Here is a 23,825-nt window from a genome sequence, read left to right on the forward strand (position 1 = left end):
GCCAGAAATTGTGTGGGTATTCTGATCTTTGGAGCCAACATTTACTCATTCATCTCTCCATCTACTCAACTGTTACCTATGGGTAACTCCTATGTCTTACAATACAGAAATGAATTATTCACTAAAGGTGATCATGGTTTTGAGCTGTGCTGATCAATATGATAGCCACTAACTGTAAAATAAATATTCATTTCCTCACGAAGCCATCCATTAGGTGCTTATTACTTGTATGTATCTAGTGGCTACTGTCTTGGTCATTGCCAGCAAGGAGCATTCTCATCATCATGGAAAGTTATACTGAACGGAGCTGATCTAAAGACATACGTGTGTGTACATAATTATATGCACTCTGATACCCAGTGTAACATCAGTACATGAAATATCCTCTGATCCTGGAGGATAAGGTGTTAAGCTCAGCTTGGAAGTAAAGGGTCAGGGGAGGCTTAAGTGAGGAAAAGTAATACTTTGTTACACAAGAAAGCATTCTAGGTAGAGAGAGGTCATAGCAATGTAAAGAACATAGTGAACTTAGGGTACCACAAGTAATTCTTTGTTACTGAAGTGCAGGTTTTGTCACCAAATGTAGATGCAGGAGAAACAACAAAGATCAGATTGGAAAGGCTGTTTGTTTACTAAGAATTTATAGACAATGAGCCCACTCTGGAGATAACCGTGTTCAACCCTGGAAATAACTGTGTTGAACGTGATAGATGTAGTCCTTGTTCAGTTGATATACATATGCAGCCAGCCAGTCCTTTGTATTGATGGGTTTCATATTTATAGATTGGAAAAAAAAAAGCAATAATAATACAATGATAAAAAATACAGTCTAACTATTTACATAATGTTTTCACTGTATTCGGTATTATAAGTAATCTAGAGATGATTTAAAGTATACATGAGGGGCTGGGTGTGGTGGCTTATGCCTGTAATCCTAGCACTCTAAGATGTCAGGGTAGGAGGATGACTTGAGGTCAGGAGTTTGAGACCAGCCTGAACAAGAGTGAGACCTTGTCTCTCCTTAAGAAAATGGAGGGGTTGGCGCTCGTAGCACAGTGGTTACGGTAACCAGCGTTAGCCACATGTACTGAGGCTGGTGGGTTCTAGCCCAGCCTGGGCCAGCTAAACAACAATGACAACTGCAGCAAGAAAATAGCTGGGCATTGTGGTGGGCACCTGTAGTCCTGGCTACTTGGGAGGCTGAGGCAAGAGAATACTTGAGCTCAAGTTTGAGGTTGTTGCGAGCTGTGACACAATGACACTATTCAGGGCCACAGCTTGAGACTGTCTCAAAAAGAAAATGGAAAATGAGCATAGTTTGTGCCTGTAGTCCCAGCTACTTAAAGAGGCTGAGATAGGAGAATTGAGGTTGCAGTGAGCTATGATACCACTGCACTCTAGCCTGGGTGACTGAGCAAGACTCTTCTCAAAAAAAGAAAAAAACATATACATTAGGATGTGTATAGGTTATATGCAAATACTTCACCATTTTTTATAAGAAACTTGAGCAACCGTAGATTTTGGTATCCATGGGGGTCCTGGATTCCATGTAGATGGATACTGAGGGGAAACCATCTCTGTGTAGTGTGTAAATCATTTGGTGGTAAGTGCTATCTATCTGTGAAAGAATAAACTACAGTAATAGTATTCATACTTTGCTATACCATTACCTGGGAGCTTTTAAAATTCCTGATACTCAAATCTTACCCCATGCCAATTAAATAAGAATGTCTGGAGATAGAAGCCTACATCAATATTTTTAAAAGATCTCTAAGCAATTTCAATGTACTGTAAAGTTTGGGAACCACTGGGCTAGACAGTAAATACAAAGGCGGAGGTGCTAAACACATTCAAGGACAGGAAGAGGTAGGAGTAGAGCAGTAATATTATGGAGGCCTTTTGTAGGCCATAGGAAGGACTTTGGCATTTATTCTGATGTTAACTGTGGTCTCTTCTTGTCCACTCACTTGGCCTGGTATGTAGCAGATGAAACTGCTACTACTCATGATCACAATCCTTAAATCCCCACAGAACTCTCTTTTCCTTTGAATACCTTTATTGGAATTTTGCCAAATTGTCCTGTAATAAAAGATTAAATTCTCACACGTAGGAATGAATATGCTATTTTCCTACAACATTAATATTAGTACTGTACTTTTTTTTTTTTTTTTGAGACAGTCTCACTCTGTTGCCCTCCGTTGAGTGCCATGGTGTCATAACTCACAGCAACAAACTCTTGGGCTCCAGTGATCCTCTTGCCTAAGTCTCCCAAGTAGCTGGTATTATAGGCACCTGCCACAACAATGGCTGTTTTTTAGAGATGGGGTGTTGCTCTTGCTTAGGCTGGTCTCGAACTCCTGAGCTCAGGTGATCTACCCATCTCGGCTTCTCAGAGTGCTAGGATTGCAGCCATGAGTCAACTACGCCAGGTATAGTATTGTACTTCTTTTGTAGTTTGTGTGTGTGTGTATGTGTGTGTGTGTGTATATATATATATAACCAGGATAACATTTAATCACTATCAAATCCATATACTTTATAGGATCTTCATTAGTCATTTAGTAAGTATATACTTAGTGCCACTCTTACTATCTAGGCCAGGCATTCTCAAACTTTTTAAACAGGGGGCCAATTCACTGTCCCTCAGACCGTTGGAGGGCTGGACTATAGTTAAAAAAAAAAACTATGAACAAATTCCTACGCACACTGCACATATCTTATTTTGAAGTAAAAAAACAAAACGGGAACAAATACAATCACACCGCCTCATGTGGCCCGCAGGCCGCAGTTTGAGGACCCCTGATTCTAGGCCATTGAAAAATATCATTGAGGCCAGGTGTGATAGGTCAGGTCTATAATCCTAGCACCTTGGGAGGCCAAGACAGGAGGATTGCCTGAGCCCAGGAGTTTGAGACCAGCCTGGGCAACATAGTGAGACCCTACCCCACAAAAAATAGAAAAATTAGTCAGGTGTGTACCTATAGTCCCAGCTACTTGGGAGGCTGAGGTGGGAGGATTGCTCGAGCCCAGGAGTCTTAGGTTGTAGCGAGCTATGATGATGCCATTGCACTCTAGGCCAGGCAATAGAGAGAGATCCTGTCTCTGAATGAATGAATGGAAATTAAATCAGAATAAATTATCTCTAAAAATGAAATCCTAGCACACTGGGACGCCGAGGTGGTTGGATTGCCTGAGCGTCATAGTTTTGAGACCAGCCTGAGCCAGAGTGAGACCTCGTCTCTAAAAATAGCCAGGGGTTGTGGCGGGCGCCTGTAGTACCATCTACTCGGGAGGCTGAGGCAAGAGAATCGCTTGAGCCCAAGAGTTTGAGGTTGCTGTGAGCGGTGACACCATAGCACTCTACCAAGGGTAACAAAGTGAGAATCTGTCTCAAAAACAAAAAACAAACAAAAAAAAGAATAACTTTTTAACAGGACTTGTACAACTTGGTCCTGCCTACTTCTCTGGCCTCCTTCCAGAATCAGTCTTCTAGCTTTTCCACAATGTATTACTCTTTGGACCATCATACATGCTCTTCCCTTTGCTTATGACACATCAAAGCATGACTGCCTACCCCCTTCAAAATCAGTGGATTAATCTCCTCAAGCTTTAGGTTTCAACTTAAGTCTTTCTTCCTCTGTGAGGATATCTTCAGTACTCTGGCTATGTATTTCCATAGCATCCTTTCCTTGCCCAATTATGGCATTTTATAGTTGTCTGTCACTCACAGAGCAAAGATTGTGTCTGCCTTGTTCACAGATTGTGCACGGTATTCTGTACATAGACAGTGCTCAGTAAGTTTTGTTGAATGAACAAATGAATGGCTCGATGTGTGAGAAGGACCTCACTGTCCTTATATTCTTGATGCGTTCATTTATAAGATGGGTTTGACCTTGTAGATATACCCTTGGAGAACTGTCAGTCTGGTTGCCCATTTCTTGATCATAAAGTAAGAGCTTCACTCATTTTCTCTTCTCTCTTTGTGCAGTGTAGACAAATGGTTTCCCACCTCCCCTGCTATTTGGGTGGATGGTTATGAGAGTTCCCAGACTCTGAGAGAGATGAGTCAGAAAGAAGAGTCATTCAGAAAATGACCCAGTCAGAGCAACAGTGTTGTCCTTTGGGTGAACTTTCTCTCTTTTTAAGCTGATGGCACTTTTGAGTTGGTTCCTAGAGACAGTCACACTACAGCATAGGGAGTCATAAATCTTAATCTGGTACTTTCTCTTGATAGAGTTGTTTGGAGAAATGTCCAGGAGCCCTCTTCCTTAAATGAAATCTCTATTGGGCTTGGGTATATCCTCTTTTCTACCCTGTCACTTAGCCCATAGTAACTTCTAAGGTGGGAACCTGGAGTGCCCCATTTATATTTTTCTGTATTTTTTTTTTTTTTTTGAGACAGAGTTTTACTTTGTCACCCTCTGTAGAGTGCTGTGGTGTCACAACTCACAGCAACCTCTAATTCTTGGGCTTAATTGATTCTCTTGCCTCAGCCTCCCAAGTAGCTGTGACTACAGGCGCTTACCACAATACCCAGCTATTTTTTTGTTGCAGTTGTCATTGTTGTTTAGCTGTCCTGGGCTGGATTCGAACCTGCCAACCCTGGTGCATGTGACTGGCACTGTAACCACTGTGCTATGGGCACCAAGCCTATTTCTCTGTAGTTTTTGGAGTGTTTGAATTGAAAAGCTTTGAGAGCAGCAGTCTTTGCCATTTGGTTTTGTTGTGCTATCATAGATAAGATGGTGTTTGCACAGCAGCTGGGAAAGAAAGATTGTATTTATTTAGAATCTTGCATTTGTGGGAAGGAATGCTGTAAATTGGTGATGCTTCCGTAGCGATGAGAGCTGGGTGGATATCAGAATATCTTGGAGGGGAGGGGAGGTCTCTTAGACCACATTCTTCATTACTACCACTCTTCATCTCCTAGCCCATGAGAACTGTTGTTTCCAGTGTATGTGTGCATTAGCCCTCAAGTGCTACATAGGTAGAAAAAATTTTTGCAATACCAGTGTTTAGGTGATTTATCCCAGGAATTGGTAGGCTTTTTCCATAATGAGCCAGATAGTATTTAATAAATATTTGAGCCTTTGTGGACCATATACTCTCTGCTGCAAGTACTCAACTCTGCCTTTGTAGGGGAAAGTAGCCATAGGCAATATCTAAACAAATGAGTATTTCATTAGAAATTTAGAGAAACTGCATTTTATTTATTTTTGAGACAGAGTCTCACTTATCCCTAGGTTTAGTGCCATGGTGTCATCATAGCTCACAGCAACCTCAAACTCTTCGGCTCAAGTGATCTTTTTGCCTCAGCCTCCTAAGCACCAGCCATAATGCCTGGCTGGTTTTTCTATTTTTAGTAGAGATGGGGGTCTCTGGCTTAGGCTGGCCTCCAACTCCTAAGCTCAAACAGTCCACCTGCCTCGGCCTCCTACCCTGTTTCCCCAAAAATAAGACAGTGTCTTATTTTAAGGTGTGCTCCCAAAGATGCGCTAGGTCTCATTTTCAGGGGACGTCTTATCTATCCTGTAAGTAGGTCTTATTTTCGGAGGATGTATTATTTTCGGGGAAACAGGGTAGACTGCTAGGATTATAGGCATGAGCCACCACACCCAATTCCCCCCCCCCCCCCATTAAAGAGGCTCTGTTTTCTCTCTGTTGCCTAGGCTGGAATGAAGTGGGGTGATCATAGCTCACTGCAACCTCAAACTCCTGGGTGCATGTGATCCTCCTGCTTTGGCCTCCTGAGTAGTTATGACAATAGACACATGCCACCACACCCAACTAATTTTTTAACATTTTTTATAGTGATAGGGTCTTTCCATGTTGTTCAGGCTGGTCTCAAACTCCTGGCCTCAAGCAATCCTATTGCCTTTGACTCCCAAAGTGCTACAATTACAGGCACGAGCAGCTGAACTGAGTGAAATTTTAATTTCATGTAATTTTCATGAATTTCAAATTTTACTTTGTTTTTTTCAACATTAAATATAGAAACATTTTTTAAGCTCATAGATCATACAAAACATGTGGCAGGCTAGATTTGACCCATGGACTATAATTTGCCAACCTTTGAGCTGGCCCAGTGGTTCCTAAATCTGATCATCTTTCAGAATAACCAGGAATGCTGATAGTGCTGATTCTGGCTGGATACATTGGTGCATGCCTGTAGTCCCAGTTACTTGCGAGTCTGGGCAATATAGTGAAACTCTGTTTATTTTTCCTTCTTCTTCTTTTTTTTTTTTTTTGAGACAGAGTCTCATTTTGTCGTCCTGGGTAGAGTGCTGTAGCATCGTAGTTCACAGCAACCTCAAACTCTTGGGCTCAAGCAAACCTCTTGGCTCAGCTTCCTGAGTAGCTGGGACTACAGGCACCGACCACAACGCTTGGCTAGTTTTTAGAGACAGGTCTTGCTCTTGCTCAGGCTGGTCTTGAACTCCTGAGCTCAGGCGATTCACCTGCCTTAGCATCCCAGAGTGCTAGGATTTTAGGCATGAGCCACTGTGCCTGGTGAAACCCTGTGTCTTTTTTTTTTTTTTTTTTTAATTTGGCCGGGGCTGGGTTTGAACCCACCACCTCCGGCATATGGGACCGGCGCCCTACCCGCTGAGCCACAGGCACCGCCCTAATTTATTTTTTCATTTATTTTTTTTTTTTTGCAGTTTTTGGCCGGGGCTGGGTTTGAACCCACCACCTCCGGTATATGGGACTGGCGCCCTATTCCTTTGAGCCACAGGTGCCACCCAAAACCCTGTGTCTTAAAAATATCCATATTAATTTGAAGTCCTTCTCCCTACTCTATGGTTTCTGATTCTGTAGAACTGGAGAATCTGTATTTTTTTCACAAAACCTATTTAGGTGATGCACACACACTCAGGGTTATAGAATCACCAATACTGATCTCACTCAGTCTTTTCATTTAATCATTGAAAGAAAAAGTTTTAGAAAGTTGATGTGATTTGCTGAGAGTTACATAGCAAATAGATGGCATAACCAGAATTTGAACCTAGGTCTTTCTTTAACTCTTAAGGTTTTGTTCATACCATTCTGTTCTGTTTTATGTTTTTAAACACATAAAAGCAATCAATACAGAATACCTATGTATTCCTTCCTCCTTTTCCTTTATGCCTGGTACTCGTTTCCCTCAAGAGAGCTAGCCACGCACTCTGAGCATAGCTCTCCCTCCGCTTACCAGCTGGGTTTTCTGGGGCTGACTGCTGATTGGACATGTAGCCCAATTTTCCTCAGTCTGTTGGTTTAAGTAGGAGAGAGAATGGAGTAACAACAAGTGAATTGCTTTAAGATTTTGTTGAGGCAGCACTAAACTGCAGTGTAAGGATGAGAGCTTGTGTTTCAAAGTGTACAAAAGAGGTGGTTTTAAAAGACAAGTTTTACACTTTAATTCATATAACTTAGATCCAGCCAACGCTACATGGTACTTGTGCTTAATTATAGCTAATTGAGCTGTCATCCTGCCCAGGACAGTTCAGGGGTGGAAAAAGTAAAGGTGGGTGGTGCCTGTGGCTCAAGGAGTAGGGCGCTGGTCCCACATGCCGGAGGTGGCGGGTTCAAACCCAGCCCCGGCCAAAAACCACAAAAAAAAAAAAAAAAAAAAAAAAGAAAAAGTAAAGGTGAGGAGTAATTGCCATCCATGCTCTACCTCAGCCTTAGTCCAGCTCTTTGGTCCAAGCCTGAAATTTAAGGATTGATTTTGTTTTTGTTTTTTTTTTTCAAACTTTTTTTTTTTTTTATTAAACCATAGCTGTGTACATTAGTATGATCATGGGGCACCATACACTTGGTTCATATATCGTTTGACACATTTTCATCACATTAGTTAACATAGCTTTTGTAGCATTTTCTTAGTTATTTTGCTAAGACCTTTACATTCCACATTTACTAGGATTCACATATACCCTTGTAAGATGCACCGCAGGTGTAATCCCATTAGTCCCCCTTCTTCCGCCTCCCTCCCCCCTTCCTCCCCTCCCTTTCCCCTTTTTCCCTATTCTTAGGTTATAACTGGGATATAGCTTTCATGTGAAGGATTGAGTGTAAGGATTGATTTTGATTTGCTCTATGTTCCTACATGACATTTGAGTCATACTGCATGGCTTGCCTATAACTCTTTATATCCTGGAAATAAAAATGCTAAAAGTGCTAACGAATAACTTTTATCTCTATAAAATGATTATTGCATTACTGATAGGTTTCCACATTTCATGTGCCAGATCTCCCTTCCTTATTTTATCAAACCTTCTTGGGTCCCACTACCCCCTTCCTCATTTAATGATAGTGACATAAGGGAAACAGTGCCTTCTGGCACCTTCATAGTTGGTAGTTCTTATCTTAGGTGCGGGGGTACAAAAGGGAAATTGGCAAGATGATATGCTATTTTATTTTCTTACACTATAGGCTCCTTGGCATTAGGGACCCTGTCTTGTTGGTTTGCTGTCTATTGTGCCTGTTATAGGAGCATGGCCATGAGGGTGACGCATGTGGGGTGACCAGTGTACTCACATCCTCCTCTAGAGAGACCGAAAAATGGGCTGTAACGAAATGCTCTGGAAGTCCTGGATATTTTACTAATAGGTACTTGTGAAATTGGTCTTTACCTATGTTGTCTTGTATCTAAGAGGATAAACCCCCCATTTAAAAATGCAGCAAGGTTTTGTTTTTTTTAAAAAATACTTTATGTACGTAAAAATAGAGACATTCCAGACAGATAAGAGAATGATAATTTATGCTCCCACAAAACACTTAAAAGATACAAATTGGAATTTCTTTTAAAACTGAGTACTCTTTTTTTTTTTTTTTTTTTTGTGGTTTTTTGGCCGGGGCTGGGTTTGAACCCGCCACCTCCAGCATATGGGACCAGTGCCCTACTCCTTGAGACATAGGCGCCACCCCCAAAACTGAGTACTCTTATTATCCTTAAAATCATGATTCACTTTCAGAAATTCAGTTTTCCACATGGCCAGTTAGAAGCAGAAATAATAACTCTTTAGGAATTGAAATCGGGCACATTTCAGAATCCACTCTGTTGCATTGCACTGCTGTGTGGCATTGCTGCCTCTGAACAGTTTTTTTTCCTTTCCTTTCTCCACAGTTCACAAAACACTTACATACAGTTTTGAATGATAATTTCAGGGCTTGTAAAAAACATTTGCTCCTCAAAGTAATTTTGCTGGGCAGAGTGGCTGGCGCCTGTAATCCTAGTGCTCTGGTAGACTGAGGCGGGTGGATCGCCTGAGCTCAGGAGTTCAAGACCAGCCTGAGCAAGAGTGAGACCCCTGTCTCCACTAAAAATAGAAAAATTAGCCAGGTGTTGTGGCGAGTCCCTGTAGTTCCAGCTGCTTGGGAGGCTGAGGCAGGAGGATCACTTGAGCCCAAAAGTTTGAGGTTGCTGTGAGCTGTGATGCAACATCACTCTACCAAGGGTGACGAAGTAAGACTGTCTCAAAAAAAAAAAAAGTACTTATTTATATTATTTCATTTCATACTTCAATTCTGAGTTAGGTAATGTCAGTGTTAGAAATCCCATTTTACAGTTGAGGAACAATCCAAAACATGATACTCTTAGTGCTGGAATAATAACAAGACAGACTTTACTGTGAGTGTCTGGGGACCTGTATTGATTGCCTTTAGTGTCTCTTGGGTTAAGCTCAGGAATTGGTGTGGGGCTCAGGGCTCCGCCGAAGAAAGTTTTTAAACTTCTTATGAGTGGAATGTAAATGTACTAGAAAGATCTGCAGGTAGTCTCACAGTTTAAGGAGTAACATTTTTTTCTCCACCTGAGGGAGACTATGGAGGTGTATTGTTTGCTTTGTTTTATTTTTTCGAGAGTTTGCCTCTGTCATACTGACTAGAGTACAGTGGCACAATCCAGCTCACTGTAACCTCAAACTCTTGGGTTCCAGAGTAGCTGCCTCCTACTTCTGCCTCGTAAGTAATTGGAACTACAGGCACCCACCACAGCACCCAGCTAATTTTTTCTATTCTTAATAGAGATTGGGTCTCGCTTTTGCTTAGCCTGGTCTCAAACTCCTGGCCTCAAGTGATTTTTCTGCTTCAGCCTCCCAGAGCCAGTGCTCTCTACCCAGATGTATCGTTAAAAAAGTTGTAGAAATGGGAGCCAGTCGTCCATAGCAATGTGCTAGAGAGGGAGAAAGCTCAGACTGGAGACGCTTTCCTGATTGTGGACTTGGTATCAAGTTACGCGTTCTCCAAAGGTCTGCATCAGTGCTTGTTGACTTCATATTATCAGGTGGGAATGTTATTAAGGCCCATTTTGATAAATGTGACAAATCTGCTTCCTCCACATAACAGGCCTTAACTCTAGGATGCATCTGTGCTGCCCCTTCAGGTGTCTTAGAACAAAATAGAGTAAAATAAATAGGATGCATATACTTTTGGGCTCCTTTTTTAATTGAAATGCTTTTGGTGACAACAAAAAGAAACTGTGTTTAGGGTGACAGATACTTTCAAACTAAAAGTAAAGCAGTGGTTCTCATTAACCAAGGTCAGGGAGAATGTCTGTATAGCTTCAAAAATTTCCCTAAGATTTCTTTTCACTACTACTAGTTGAAAACAATACTTTGAAATTCACTTTTTATTAGATATAGTTAAAATACATAGCTCAGTTGCTTATAGTACAGTGGTTACAGGGCCAGCCACATACATCTAGGGTGGCGAATTCGAACCCAGCCCAGGCCAGTTAAGCAACAATGACAACTGCAACAAAAAATAGCCAGGCATTGTGGTGGTGCCTGTAACCCAGCTACTTGGGAGGCTGAGGCAAGAGAATTGCTTGAGCCCAAGAGTTTGAGGTTGCTGTGACGCCACAGCAGTCTACCAAGGGCCACGGAGTGAGACTCGTGTCTCAAAAAAAAAAAAAATGATAGTGGCAAGTATGAATTCAGGTAATTAGACTTCATTTACTACCTTAAGAGAAGGATCCTTGGAAAGTACATCTAGAAGCAGAGATGTTGCAAGCCTCTTAGGACTTTTTTCTTTTCCTTTTGTTTTTTTTGAGAGAGTCTCACTTTGTTGCCCTTGGTAGAGTGCTGTGGTATCACAGCTCACAGCAACCTCAAACTCTGGGCTTAAGCGATTCTCTTGCCTCACTCGCTTGCCTCACCCTCCTGAGTAGCAGGGACTACAGGTACCCGCCACAGTGTCTGGCTATTTTTAGAGGCAGGGTCTTGCTCTGGCTCAGGATGGTCTCAAACCTGTGAGCTCAGGGCAGGTTTGAGACCATTCGCCTCCCAGAGTATAGGATTATAGGCGTGAGCCACCGCATCCGACCAGGACTTTCTTTATACTCCAGGAGATATTGTGGTTCAAACAGTATAGGTTTCCTACACAATTGGTAAGGACAACCTAAAACTAAAAGTTGAACTATGGTTAAGTTCTTAGTCCCTCATTAGTTCTTCATTAAATCAGCTCACCAGTTCTCATCCTGAGACAGATGTAGAGTAAGAGAAGAAAAATCATTATTTTTTTGAGACAGTCTCAGTTGTATTGGGGAGAATGTCATGGTGTCATAGCTCACAACAACCTCAGTCTCTTGGGCTCAAGCAATCCTCTTGCCTTGGCCTCCCGAGTAGCTGGGACTATAGGCGCCTGCCACAGTTCCCAGCTATTTTTAGAGATGGGGTCTTGCTCTTGCTCAGGCTGGTTCCGAACTTGTGAACTCAAGCAATCCACCCGCCTCTACCTCCCAGAGTACTAGAATTTCAAGCATGAGCCACTGCACCTGGCCCGAAAATCTGTGTTTGGAATTTGAGACCTAGGTTCTACTTCTAACTCTGCTATTTACTGGTTTAAAGTTGCTTAAATTTCTGAGTTGCCTTGGGGTTTAGGGGTTAGTATTAGGTCTTGAATGAGGTGGGTTAGTATTGTTCTGTTCTTCCCAAGGTACCCTTTAAGTATAAAAATAACTGTGGTCATGAATGAGTTAACCAATTTATAATTGACAGCTATAGGAAGAGGGATAATTGAGGCTTGGAGCCTGTAGCTCAGCAGCTAGGGCGCCAGCCACATACACCGGAGCCAGCGGGTTCGAATCCAGCCCGGGCTTGCCAAACAACAATGACAACTACAACAAAAAGATAGCCAGGCATTGTGGCCGCCACCTGTAGTCCCAGCTACTTGGGAGGCGGAGGCAAGAGAATCGCTTAAGCCCAAGAGTTTGAAGTTCTGTGAGCTGTGACAGCATAGCACTCTATCCCAGGGTAACAGCTTGAGACTCTCTCAAAAAAAAAAGAAAAGGAAAAAGAAGAGGGATAATTGAGTTAAAATAGGAGTAGAGAATGTATATTTTTACCTTTTTATTTGAAATAACATTATAGAAAAGTTGTAAGAATAACATATAAAAAACTCCAACAGGGCGGCGCCTGTGGCTCAGTCGGTAAGGCGCCAGCCCCATATATCGAGGGTGACGGGTTCAAACACGGCCCCGGCCAAACTGCAACCAAAAAATAGCTGGGCGTTGTGGCGGGCGCCTGTAGCCCAGCTACTCGGGAGGCTGAGGCAAGAGAATCGCTTAAGCCCAGGAGTTGGAGGTTGCTGTGAGCTGTGTGAGGCCATGGCACTCTAGTGAGGGCCATAAAGTGAGACTCTGTCTGTACAAAAAAAAAAAAAAACTCCAACATATCTTTCTCACAGATTCTCCAGTTGTTAGCTTTTGACCACTTGTTTTATCTTTTATTAGGAGAGAGTGAAGGGAACAATTTAGTGTTTACAATAGGTCAAGCCTGTTTTGTAGGCCTTACCTCATTTAATCTGTGTAACAATCCATTAACATATAATTGTCTCCACTATGTAGAAAGGAAACCTGGGACTTAGGGAGATTAGATCAGTTGCCTCAGATCACACCAGCAGGTGTGTGGCAGAGGTGGAACTTAAACACAGGTATGTTTCATGAGAAAGTCCCTCTTTCTCACCATCTTCCTTTATTAGTACATTTAGAGATCTGCATTCTAAGTTTTGTTGCTAATGTTGGTATACCCACTGGCAATTTATTTTGCATTTGTTACTCACCTTTCCCTTCTGTTGATGGAACCCATTGTCCCTGGTCCTGACCTGCCTTGCTATGTTGATAGGACATTTTCATTGAAGATCCTGAACTTTTTTGAGTGGTGCCTGTGGCTCAGTGAATAGGGCACCGGCCCCATATACTGAGGGTGGTGGGTTTGGGGAAAAAAAGAAAGTTCAAGATTTTTTTTTTTTTTTTTTTTTGTAGAGACAGAGTCTCACTTTATGGGCCTCGGTAGAGTGCCGAGGCCTCACACAGCTCACAGCAACCTCCAGCTCCCGGGCTCAAGTGATTCTCCTGCCTCAGCCTCCCGAGTAGCTGGGACTACAGGCGCCCGCCACAATGCCCGGCTATTTTTTGGTTGCAGTTTGGTCGGGGCCGGGTTTGAACCCGCCACCCTCGGTATATGGGGCCGGCGCCCTACTCACTGAGCCACAGGCGCTGCCCTGTTCAAGATCTTTTTTTTGTAGATGCCATGGCACTCTACTGAGGGCTACAAAGTGAGACTCTTGTCTCTAAAAAAAAAAAGTCCAAGATCTGGGTGGCGCCTGTGGCTCAAGGAGTAGGGCACCGGTCCCATATGCCGGAGGTGGCGGGTTCAAACTCAGCCCCGGCCATAAAAACCACAAAAAAAAAAAAAAAAAATCCAAGATCTTTTTTTTTTTAGGTGCCATGGGACTCTACTAAGGGTGACAAAGTGAGACTGTCTCTAAAAACAAAAAAGTTCAGGATCTTTTTTTTTTTTTTTTCTTGAGACAGAGTCTCAAGCGGTTACCCTCTGTAGAGTGCCGTGACGTCACAGCCCATAACAATCTCCAAATCCTGGGCTCAGGTGATTCTCTTGCCTCAGTCTCCCAAGTAGCTGGGACTACAGGTGCCCGCCACAACGCCTGGCTATTTTTTTGTTGCAGTTTGGCTGGGGCCAGGTTTGAACCTGCCACTCTTGGGTATATGGGCCCTGCGTCCTACCCACTGAGCACAGGCACTGCCCAGATCCTGAACTTTTTAACTACATAAATTGTTGTTGATTTAGTATTATCAATTAAATGTAATTCATTTAAGGCAAAAATCAAAAGTGAAGCTTGGGTGCAGAGTTTGATGTTGAAGTTGTTGGTGAAGTCATTCCTGCACCTAGCTTCCATATGAAATAGGTGGAGCTGCCATAGTTTGTGTTCTGTTTTGTAGTGTGATAAATTTGAAGAGTTTTTCCTCTTAGGACACTTTCAAGTGGTGCTAGACTTCTCCTTGCCCTGACCAGACTCCTGAGATCAAGACTGGACCCCTCTTCCTACCTAGCTATAGGGTTCTGAATATATTGCTTCTAAGAGACCAGGGGTGATAACAAGGAGATTTGGTCTTTAGAGCAGCGGTTCTCATCCTGTGGGCTCAATCTGTGGGTCGTGACCCACAGGAACTGTATTAAAGGGCTGTAGCATTAGGAATGTTGAGAACCACTGCTTTAGAGTATCTCTACTTTTCTTCAGATTTGAATTGAATTTTTTTTTTCCTCCCTTGTTTTGCTCAGAAGGATTTCTTGGTTTTGATAGAAGTAGGTTTTTTAGAACTTTGAACCAAGGTTGTAAATGGGTGGGTCATGGGCTGGATATGGCTGGCAAATGTGAGTTCATGGCTTTCTTAATGTTTAAATTATTTTCATTAATGGCCATCATTTAAAAGCTAGAGGATTTCACATAAAAACCCAGATGCCAGTTTCCAGCTGTGTGTTGCTACCAGTCTACTTCATGCTTGGCCCCTGTACACACTTTGAATTTTCAACTTTTAGACCTAGAACTTGAACTTTGGTTTTAAAAGCTTATAAAGTACAATTTGATGAGCTGGGTAATGATGGGTTATCTTGCACTTAGTTATCAAAGAAGAGTCCTGCTTTCTTGAATAGGTAGAAAAATAGCTCATAAATAGATCAGAAACTTCTCTCACATCACAATTATCCTTTCCTCTGTCAGAGTTTCATTTCCGTCATTACGGAGCTTGAGTGACTCTTAGATCACAGAGAACTGCAGGCCACCTTCCTTTGTATTCAGATTCACTGTGTTCAGATTCTTTGCATACAGGTGCCATTGCCAGCAGAGGGTGCTGTTCACTCACTCAGCTGGCTGTCATCTTGGCTCAGCTGAGTGGCAGCTGTTGGGCATGTGCCCTGGGTCTGTGTGAGAGTTTGGTCCTGTCCATTTGGTTCCCATCCCTAGTGCCCACCCCTTAGACCCTGGCCAGGTTATTGTGTCACTGGGGACTCTGTTCAGTAACAGGAAACTGGGGAAAGTTTAATTGTTTTCTCCTCTCCCTTTTTCCCATGCAGCTGAACAAAAGGTTCATCCTCAGTTTTCTCCATGCCCATGGGAAGCTGTTTACCCGGATTGGGTAAGTGTGCAGGATGTTTATTTTATTTTCCTACATTACAAGTCATTTTGGAATTTAATATTGTTAGCAACTAGACTGTGTTTGTAACCGAGGGCACAGGGTGTGAATACTTAGAGGCCTCCACCTTCTCTTCCCTTCACGCTTCTCCTACTGTGTTCATGAAGTTTGGGAAATATTACTCTCCATCTCTCTGACTCTTCTTTCTCTGCCTTTACTAAGCCCCCCCTTTAAAAACAGTCTTGCCCCAGCCCCCCACCCCTATCTTTCTGGGTTTCTCTTTCCTCTGCCTTCCAGCTCAGTCCCTAATGAGCTCCTCAAGGCAGTCATGCTAAATCCCTAGGTACAGCTGCCAGGGGGTCCTCCTTAGGGAGAATATGGTCCACTAATTTTCTCTAAAGGCAAGAGTAACATTTTCTTTCCTCCGTGTCCTTCTGACCCATACCCCTTCCTTTTGTGCTCAGTTTCCTGTATCATACTGCTGATCTCAGTAAATACCAAGACTGTTGTTATATGGTTTCACCATCCACCACGGATTTCCATATAAATCTCAGGGAAGATAGTGTGTACAGAACCCTATCACTTCACCACTTAAATCCCTAGAAAGAGATTGAATTCTGAGTGTTCCTTTGGTAGATAGAGTTCTTCCTGACTGTGGAAACGTAGGGATCCTAAAGCCTGACTTAATACCTGCACTCAAGGGTAGATGTCTGCTGCGTGCTTCTCAGTCTCCTGAGTACAGGAGAGTGACTAGAGAAGTAGGTGTCAGTGCTCCTAGGCCAGTCTTTTAATGGATTTTAGTATTTTCTGAGTTGGAGGTTTTATTGTGAGCTACCCTTTAAGGTGATTTGTTTTGGATTATAAATTCTCCAATAACTGTCAATGTTTTCCTTTTACTTTCTGTCATAACCTTATAAGTTTATCTGTAAAGCTCTAGAAGCCTTTCTTAGCATGAGTAGAAGTTATATCAGTTTCCACATACTTTTGTACTTAACTTTTTTTAGAAGTTGAAAGGCTTATGCCTGCTTGAAGAATCACTGCTTTATGAATGATGAACTAGAAAGTGCGCTTATTACATATTCATTTGGCACCAACCTGGGCAGGAGTGACAGTGATCATCATTACAAGGGTGGTTTCGAATTCAGAGTGACTTGGGAAAATTGGAGAAGTGCCAATGGTTGAATCTCTGTCAGTACAAAGAATTGTGAACGAATTCACTTAGAAACAGTAAACTAGATACATCAGAAGCTTCTGTCTCTCCCCTTTACGCCATGGTAATGTAAGGTCTACTCTTGACAGTTTTTGCCTAACGCTGTATGCCTAATACCTGGCATGTAGTACATGCTCAGTTCATATTTGTTGTGTGAATGAGTCGATTGTTATAAAAAATGGATAGCTTGTGAAAGACTAGAGAGAAGAATCTAGCATTCTAATAGGTGATAGCAGATCCAAGCCAATCACTAGTGAGTACTGGTAACGTGAAGCTTTAGTTACAAGGTAAATGAGATGATGTCAGTATCATCTTATAAAATAACACATCATAGTGGGAAATGCTGTTGCACTGCACCTAAAATAACAGTTGATGGTACCCTTGCGCTTTATTTATCTTTTAAAATTTTTCTTTCTTTCTCCCTTTTTTGGAGGGAGGGGGGAGATGGGGTCTCATTCTTTTACCCAGGCTGGAAGGCATTGGTACAATCATAGCTCACTGCAACCCGAAAAACCTGGTCCCAGGTGATCCTCCTGGCTCAGCCTCCTAAGTATGTGGGGCCATAGGGGTGTGCCACTGTGCCTGATTTAAAAAAAAAAAAACAATTTTGTAATGATAAAAAATAATTTTGTAGAGATGAGGTCTCTGTTATCCAGGCTGGTCTTGAACATCCTGGCCTCCACCTGTCCTGCCTCAGCCTCCCAAAGTGCTGGGATTATAGGCATGAGCGTCGTTTTTAGTTATCTTTTTTTTTCATCTTTCTCTTCCCTGCTACCTTTTCTCTCAATGTTTTTTCTCCTTTTTTCCTTTCCCTACATTTGTTAAGTTTTTTTGTACCATGTTGACATTTTGAGCGAGATAATTCTCTGTTGTGGGGGACTGTCCTGTGCATTGTATGATGTTTAACAACATTCTTGGTTTGTTTCCAATACATGCCAGAAGCACACCTCCCAAGCTGAACTGTGGTGATTAAAAATGTCTCTAGACATTGCCACATATTCCCTGGCGGGGTTAAAATTGCCCCTCATTGAGAAACACTACCCTAGGTATTTTTAGGTCTGTCCAATTTTTTTTTGTCGTCGTTGTTGCAGTTTTTGGCTGGGGCTGGGTTTGAACCCGCCACCTTTATCACCTACTCCTTGAGCCACAGGCAACCACCACTGTCTGTCTGAAATTTTTGAGACTAAAGAAGTTACAGATCTTGGCCTAGAATATGGGAATGTTTAGGATATAGTTTTATCAGGTTAAGTATTACTTAAATTGTTATTTTCTCCACTTTTAAAATTTGCATATTTAGACATATTTAAAACATGCATATTAGACTTCTTTTGGAAGAAGTTTGAGAAAGAACCACATTAATGACTAAGAAGCCAGAAAATGAGATCTAGGAGGAATATCAATCTTAAGGAAATTAGTGTATGCGTGGCGCCTGTGGCTCAGTGGGTAGGGCACCAGCCCTATACACTGAGGATGGCAGGTTCAAACCTGGCCCCGGCCAAACTGCAACAAAAAATAGCCGGGCGTCGTGACAGGCACCTGTAGTCCCAGCTCCTCAGGAGGCTGAGGCAAGAGTAGGCACTCTACTGAGGGCAATAAAGTGAGACTCTGTCTCTTAAAACAAAAAAATTAATGTAAAAAATACTTATTTAGAGACAGCTGTTGGATGCCCTGTATTTAAATATAAAAGAGTGATAGCCCAATAGTCTTGATTTTTTACTGGAGGATGGAAAATAGATCTATGTTGTATCTGGAGAAATTTGGGTTATGTATAAGAAAATTTCACTGAGGGAAGATAGGTGAGAATTTTCTTCTTTGGAGTCCTTTAAAAAGGAATAGATTATCTCATTTGTCTAAGGTGATTTACGGTGTTCTAGATTTTTTTACTATATCGCTTCCATTCCTGCATATAACATACTTTATTGTCAAAAAGACAAGGCCAGTCCAGTTTTACCTTTATAAAAAATGAGTCATGGTAGTTTTCAGTGAGGAAATGTATGTCAATTGCAGGCACTTTACTCCCTTGGTGAGTCTCTTATGCTCTCCTAGAGGTAAAAGAAAATTGAGCTCTGTATTTATTCTGGAAGGCAGAAACAGCAATAACATTTCTGTTGGGGGGAGGAAAAATATTGTAGAAGTCTGCAAGACTAGAAAAACAGTGAGCCCAAGCCACACACATCATCATGGACTATTGCCTAATTACCAAGAAGATGTGAAATGTGGGAGGCGTTGAAAACGAATTAAGAGTGAGGAGATTGTAATGGGGAGCAGCTGAAGGCACGTCACTATCCTGCCTGCTTTTTAAGAAAAACCCTACTGCTGCTCTGCTAGGCTTGGTCTTCTCTGTACTCCACATCACATCAGTATATACTTGAATGCCTGCTGTATGTGAGACAAGTCTTCTTACTCTCAGCATCAATTGACAAGAAGTTTAGAGCTTTAGGGTGGCACCTGTGGCTCAAAGGAATGGGGCGCTGGCCCCATATGCCGGAGGTGGTGGGTTCAAACCTAGCCCCGGCCAAAACTGCAAAAAAAAAAAAAAAAAGAAGTGCCAAAAAGAGTTTGCTTTTCACCACTTAACTAGTTGTAGGACCTTAAGAATAAACAAGCCAAAGCTTCTGTGGGCTTTAGTTTCCCTATCAGTGGTTTAAGTAGATGATCTCTTGAGGTCCAGTCCAGTCCTTATGTTCTGAAGCACTATGATTTTTTTCACTCATCTTCACCCTGTCATACATCTTAGTTTTTTGGGTTTTTTTCTTTTCTTTTCTCTTTTTTTCTTTTTTCTTTGTCTTTCTTCTTCTTTTGTTTTCTGCTCCTGGGTTGCACCTATCTTGTTCAGTTTTTAAAAATTAAAAAGTTGAGTAAAGTTAGGAAGTCTGATTGTTTCTGAGGAGAATGTTGTCTAGGTCAGCTGTGTCCCTTAGCATCTGAGTCCTGCCCCATTAGTCACTGTCTGAGTCACTGCTGGGTTGAGGTCCCAGTGTTGTCTGAAAGATTGGTTTCTTGAAACTGCCATTCAAATGAGACAAGGTGGCTCTAGAGAACACTTTGCAGACACTTAAGTCAGTAAAACACATCCTGAAAATGAGTGTATCTTTTAAGGTTTTAAAAAATAAGGACACAGTCCTCTCAGACTCAGGGAGAAGAATTAGTCAATGGTGCCGTATGGCTCCTGACAGATGCTTTCTTGGTGAGAAGCAGATCACACCTGTACTTGCACTCCACTGAGAGGGACCACTGCAGACTCTTAATTTGTGTCAAATAGAATAATTTTGCTTCCCGTTATTGCCATGGTTAAAGTTACCACTTCAGTTTTTACTTGCTTGCCTAGTCATGCTATTTGCACAGCTTCAAAGTCTCTTGGAACTCAAAGACTGATATATTTATTTTGGACTTTGAATGCTTAAAAATGTTTGTGTCTTGATTTATATTTAAAATTAACAAATATTTTTAAATCTTAAAGAAAGAATTATTCATTATGGGGGAAACTTTTTTCTTACTATACAAGGTTCATTGTAAAAGATTTAAAAAATTCAGTGAAGAAAAAATAAAAAATTACCTATATTCTTTTTTTTTTTTTTTTTGTAGAGACAGAGTCTCACTTTATGGCCCTCGGTAGAGTGCCGTGGCCTCACACAGCTCACAGCAACCTCCAACTCCTGGGCTTAAGCGATTCTCTTGCCTCAGCCTCCCGAGTAGCTGGGACTATAGGCGCCCGCCACAACGCCCGGCTATTTTTTGGTTTTGCAGTTTGGCCGGGGCCGGGTTTGAACCCGCCACCCTCGGTATATGGGGCCGGCGCCCTACCGACTGAGCCACAGGCGCCGCCCTAAAAATTACCTATATTCTTACTACCTAGAGATAGCTATCAGCCATTAACATTTTCATTCTTTTTTTTTTTTTTTTTACAGATGTGTGAGAAAGGGATCGTATTAAATTGTTCTAAAACTATTTTTCCTTGGTATACATTGACCTTTCTCCCTTATTTTTAAAAAATGGAGCTTTACAAACTAATATTCAGTTGTATGGATGTACCATCTTAATCATTTATTGTTGAGCATTTTAGGTTGTTTCCAATTTTTTGCTGTTCTCTTTTCCTCTTCCTATACTATTGCTACTGCAGTTTCTTCTTCTTGGCTAAAATTTTATAATTATTACATAAATAATATCTATGAATTCTTATAGAAGTATAATGTTAAAGCTAAGGCTAAAATTTCTTTTTTTTTTTTTTTGTGGCTGGGGCTGGGTTTGAACCCGTCACCTCCGGCATATGGGACTGGCGCCCTACTCCTTGAGCCACAGGCGCTGCCCAGCTAAAATTTCTTGTAAGTCTCCTCAACCCATGTGCTCTCCAAAGGAATAATATTAGACATCAAGTTATATATGTTCTTCTAGGTCTTTTTGCTATATTTACATACTTTTGTGACCATATGTAAGTATAATTTTCTGTCTGTAATGTGGGGTGGACCAAAGATTATTTCTCAAAGAGAAAGACATAAAACTATTTACGGGGCCAGAATCAGACACTATTTTGGCTATAAAACTGGGAACCAGAAACTTCATTATTAACCCCTGAGGAAGACTCTTATCTGTGCTTCCCTCAGTTATTGCTTAACAAAGCTGATTTTGAGTAGATTTACCTTCCCTCATGATCACCTTACCTCACAGTTGAAGTTACTCTGTCTTAGATCCGTATGCATTTGATTTTTTCATTTTGTTTAAATCACGTTGAACTAGTTGAAAGGCAAAGGGAGGATTTTAAAAAACATTTAAAAAAAGAAAATGTGGACTTCTGACCTGTCTGGCCTGGTGGTCATTCAGGATTTCAGTCTGATCTAGAGATTGTTAATGGATTTGTTTCAATTCCTACCCCAGGGAAGAAGCTGCCACAGACACAGCTTCGAAGCAAGACTGTCCCACATGACACTTCTGTCCTGTCATTCTGTGCTGGCTCTCTGCTGCCTTTCAACACGGAGACACATGGCTCTGAAACTTGCCCAGTGTGGCTGCTTTTCAAGCAGAGTGCACTCCGCTATTCTCATAATGAGAAGTGCTAGTCCCCCTCCCCACCTCTGACCAGAAAGAGTACTGCACAGTGTCAGGATTTAAAATGAAACCTTTGTTATAGCCCATGGGGAAAAATGGAACCAATCCAGCCCCAGACGTATCACTCTCTGCCATTCCAAATTTACCAAGAGTTTTAACGGCTCTGAAACTTTTTAGGGGGAGAAAAAGAGTTTTGTTTTGTTTTGGGGGTGGGGGGACTTGAAATGGCACATGGAAGATAAAAGAAAATGCATGGCATGTTTTGTACCATAACAATGGGACAGCTCAGCAGAAAAGGGAACTGGAATGTACACTGTAATTGACCCATAGCTGTGGCATGACTTCTGGACACCAGAGGGTCAGTATTAGGAGTTGCCATCAATGGGCAAGGAATGAAGATTTCCAAGGTTCCAGAAAACTCTGGAGTTTTCTTTTCTTTTCTTTCTTTTTTTTCTTTTTTGCAGTTTGTCCGGGGGGCTGGGTACGAACCCGCCACCCTTGGTGTATGGGGCCAGCGCCCTACTCACTGAACCACAGGCGCCATCCAACTCTGGAGTTTTCTAATCTGGGGACTGCTCACTAGGGAAAGGCGTTTTGGGTGATTTTAGAAGCACCTTTCTCTAGGACTTGAAACTGTTCTGTATCTTTCTTTTTTGAGACAAGGTCTCGATCTCTTTCCTGGGCTGGAGTGCAGTGGTGTCATCATAACTCATTGTAACCTCCAGCTTCTGGGCTCAAGCAGTCCTCCTGCCTCAGCATCCTGAGTATTTGGGACTACAGGTGCACTCTACTACATCTGGCTGATATTTTATTTTTTGAAGAAATGAGGTCTAATATTGCCCAGGCTGATCTCAAAACTCCTAGGGTCAAGTAATCCTCCTGTCTTGGCCCCTTAAAGTGCTTAGGTGTAAGCCTGGCCTGTTTTGTTTCTTTCGAGAATTACCTTCCATGTGACCTTCCAGAAGTTATTTATTAGTCCAGCCTAGAGCTGTCCCTAGCTCTAAAGTGTGCCACAAGCACTGTATTTATTTGGGGGACTGCGGAGATGGATAAAAGATACTTAACTGACCACGAATTGTTCAGCATGGCCCTAAGGCCCATGGGCTTGGTTTCTCTCCCTAGCATCAAGTTTGAACTTGCTTTTTATTTTGGAGGACTTTAGCTGTGGTTTGTTCCTATTGCCAAAGGAGCTTCAGGCATGCACCACTGTTTGGGATCCAATGGCCACATTTGGCAAGCAGTGGTTTGAATGACCTCTCCTTAGGAGCCCTAGGTCACTGGCTGGATTTCTGCCTCCCTACATTACAGGCTCTTCCTGTATTGGGAGTGGCCGTTGGCCAGGGCATTATATTTCTACCGGCCTGAAAACATACAGACCCTGATGAGCAGAGGCTTTGAGAGGGAGGAGCACGGTAACACAGGAAAGACTGAAACAGATCATGGGGGCCCTAGGTCTAGGGATTCTTAGAGGGGGAATCTGGGATCCTTAAGTGAAACAATTAGTGTAGTGGTACCTAAGAAGACAATAGCAGAACTATGTCTGGTTTCCTGAAATAAACCCTTGAGTAAAAGAATTTTAGATTCATGTAACTTTTTTTTATAGAATATAGTTTCATACCAGACAGTTTTGGGACTGTGTAGGTTTTAGAGCTTAAAGGAAATTTGTTCACTATATAGAAAAAGTGATGGTTTCGTGGAGAGACTTTGATATCAGCTTGAATCCAGTTATTGCCAGGGGTTAGGAAATAGCATACCAAAGGGTAATAACTCATAGTGACTTATTTAAGCATTGAGTTGTTTCCACCACTGAACCCTGAAAACTTTACTTTCTTTCAAATGCGTTCAAAATTGCAGGATACCAGGGAGCTTTGTGAAAGTAGCAAAGAAGTGTCTTTGGCGCTGGTTGTTAGTTGTCTGCTTTGAGAGAGAGAGAGAGAGAGAGAGTGTGTGTGTGTGTGTACCAAGTGCTCTTGGGGATGTGCATCACTGATGGGCTTGCTGTATTTGCAGGATGGAGACATTCCCTGCAGTGGCTGAGAAGGTCCTCAAGGAGTTTCATGTGTTGCTGCAGCATAGCCCCTCTCCTATTGGAAGCACTCGCATGCTGCAGCTTATGACCATCAACATGTTTGCTGTACATAACTCTCAGTTAAAAGG

At 42.1% G+C, this 23,825-nt stretch overlaps 1 protein-coding gene across 3 annotated transcripts in view; it reads left to right on the plus strand.

Moving 5' to 3' along the window:
• SMG6 (SMG6 nonsense mediated mRNA decay factor) overlaps nucleotides 1–23,825 on the plus strand; it is a 279,430-nt gene that overhangs the window by 49,130 nt on the left and 206,475 nt on the right. For all 3 annotated transcript variants that reach the window (XM_053568504.1, XM_053568503.1, XM_053568502.1), the window contains exons 9-10: nucleotides 15,357–15,418; nucleotides 23,679–23,824. In XM_053568504.1, coding sequence (XP_053424479.1) covers nucleotides 15,357–15,418; nucleotides 23,679–23,824 — 208 coding nt within the window. The remainder of the gene's footprint in view (nucleotides 1–15,356; nucleotides 15,419–23,678; nucleotide 23,825) is intronic.

This window comes from Nycticebus coucang, chromosome 18, assembly GCF_027406575.1.
Source record: "Nycticebus coucang isolate mNycCou1 chromosome 18, mNycCou1.pri, whole genome shotgun sequence".
NCBI classification, from domain to species: domain Eukaryota; kingdom Metazoa; phylum Chordata; class Mammalia; order Primates; family Lorisidae; genus Nycticebus; species Nycticebus coucang.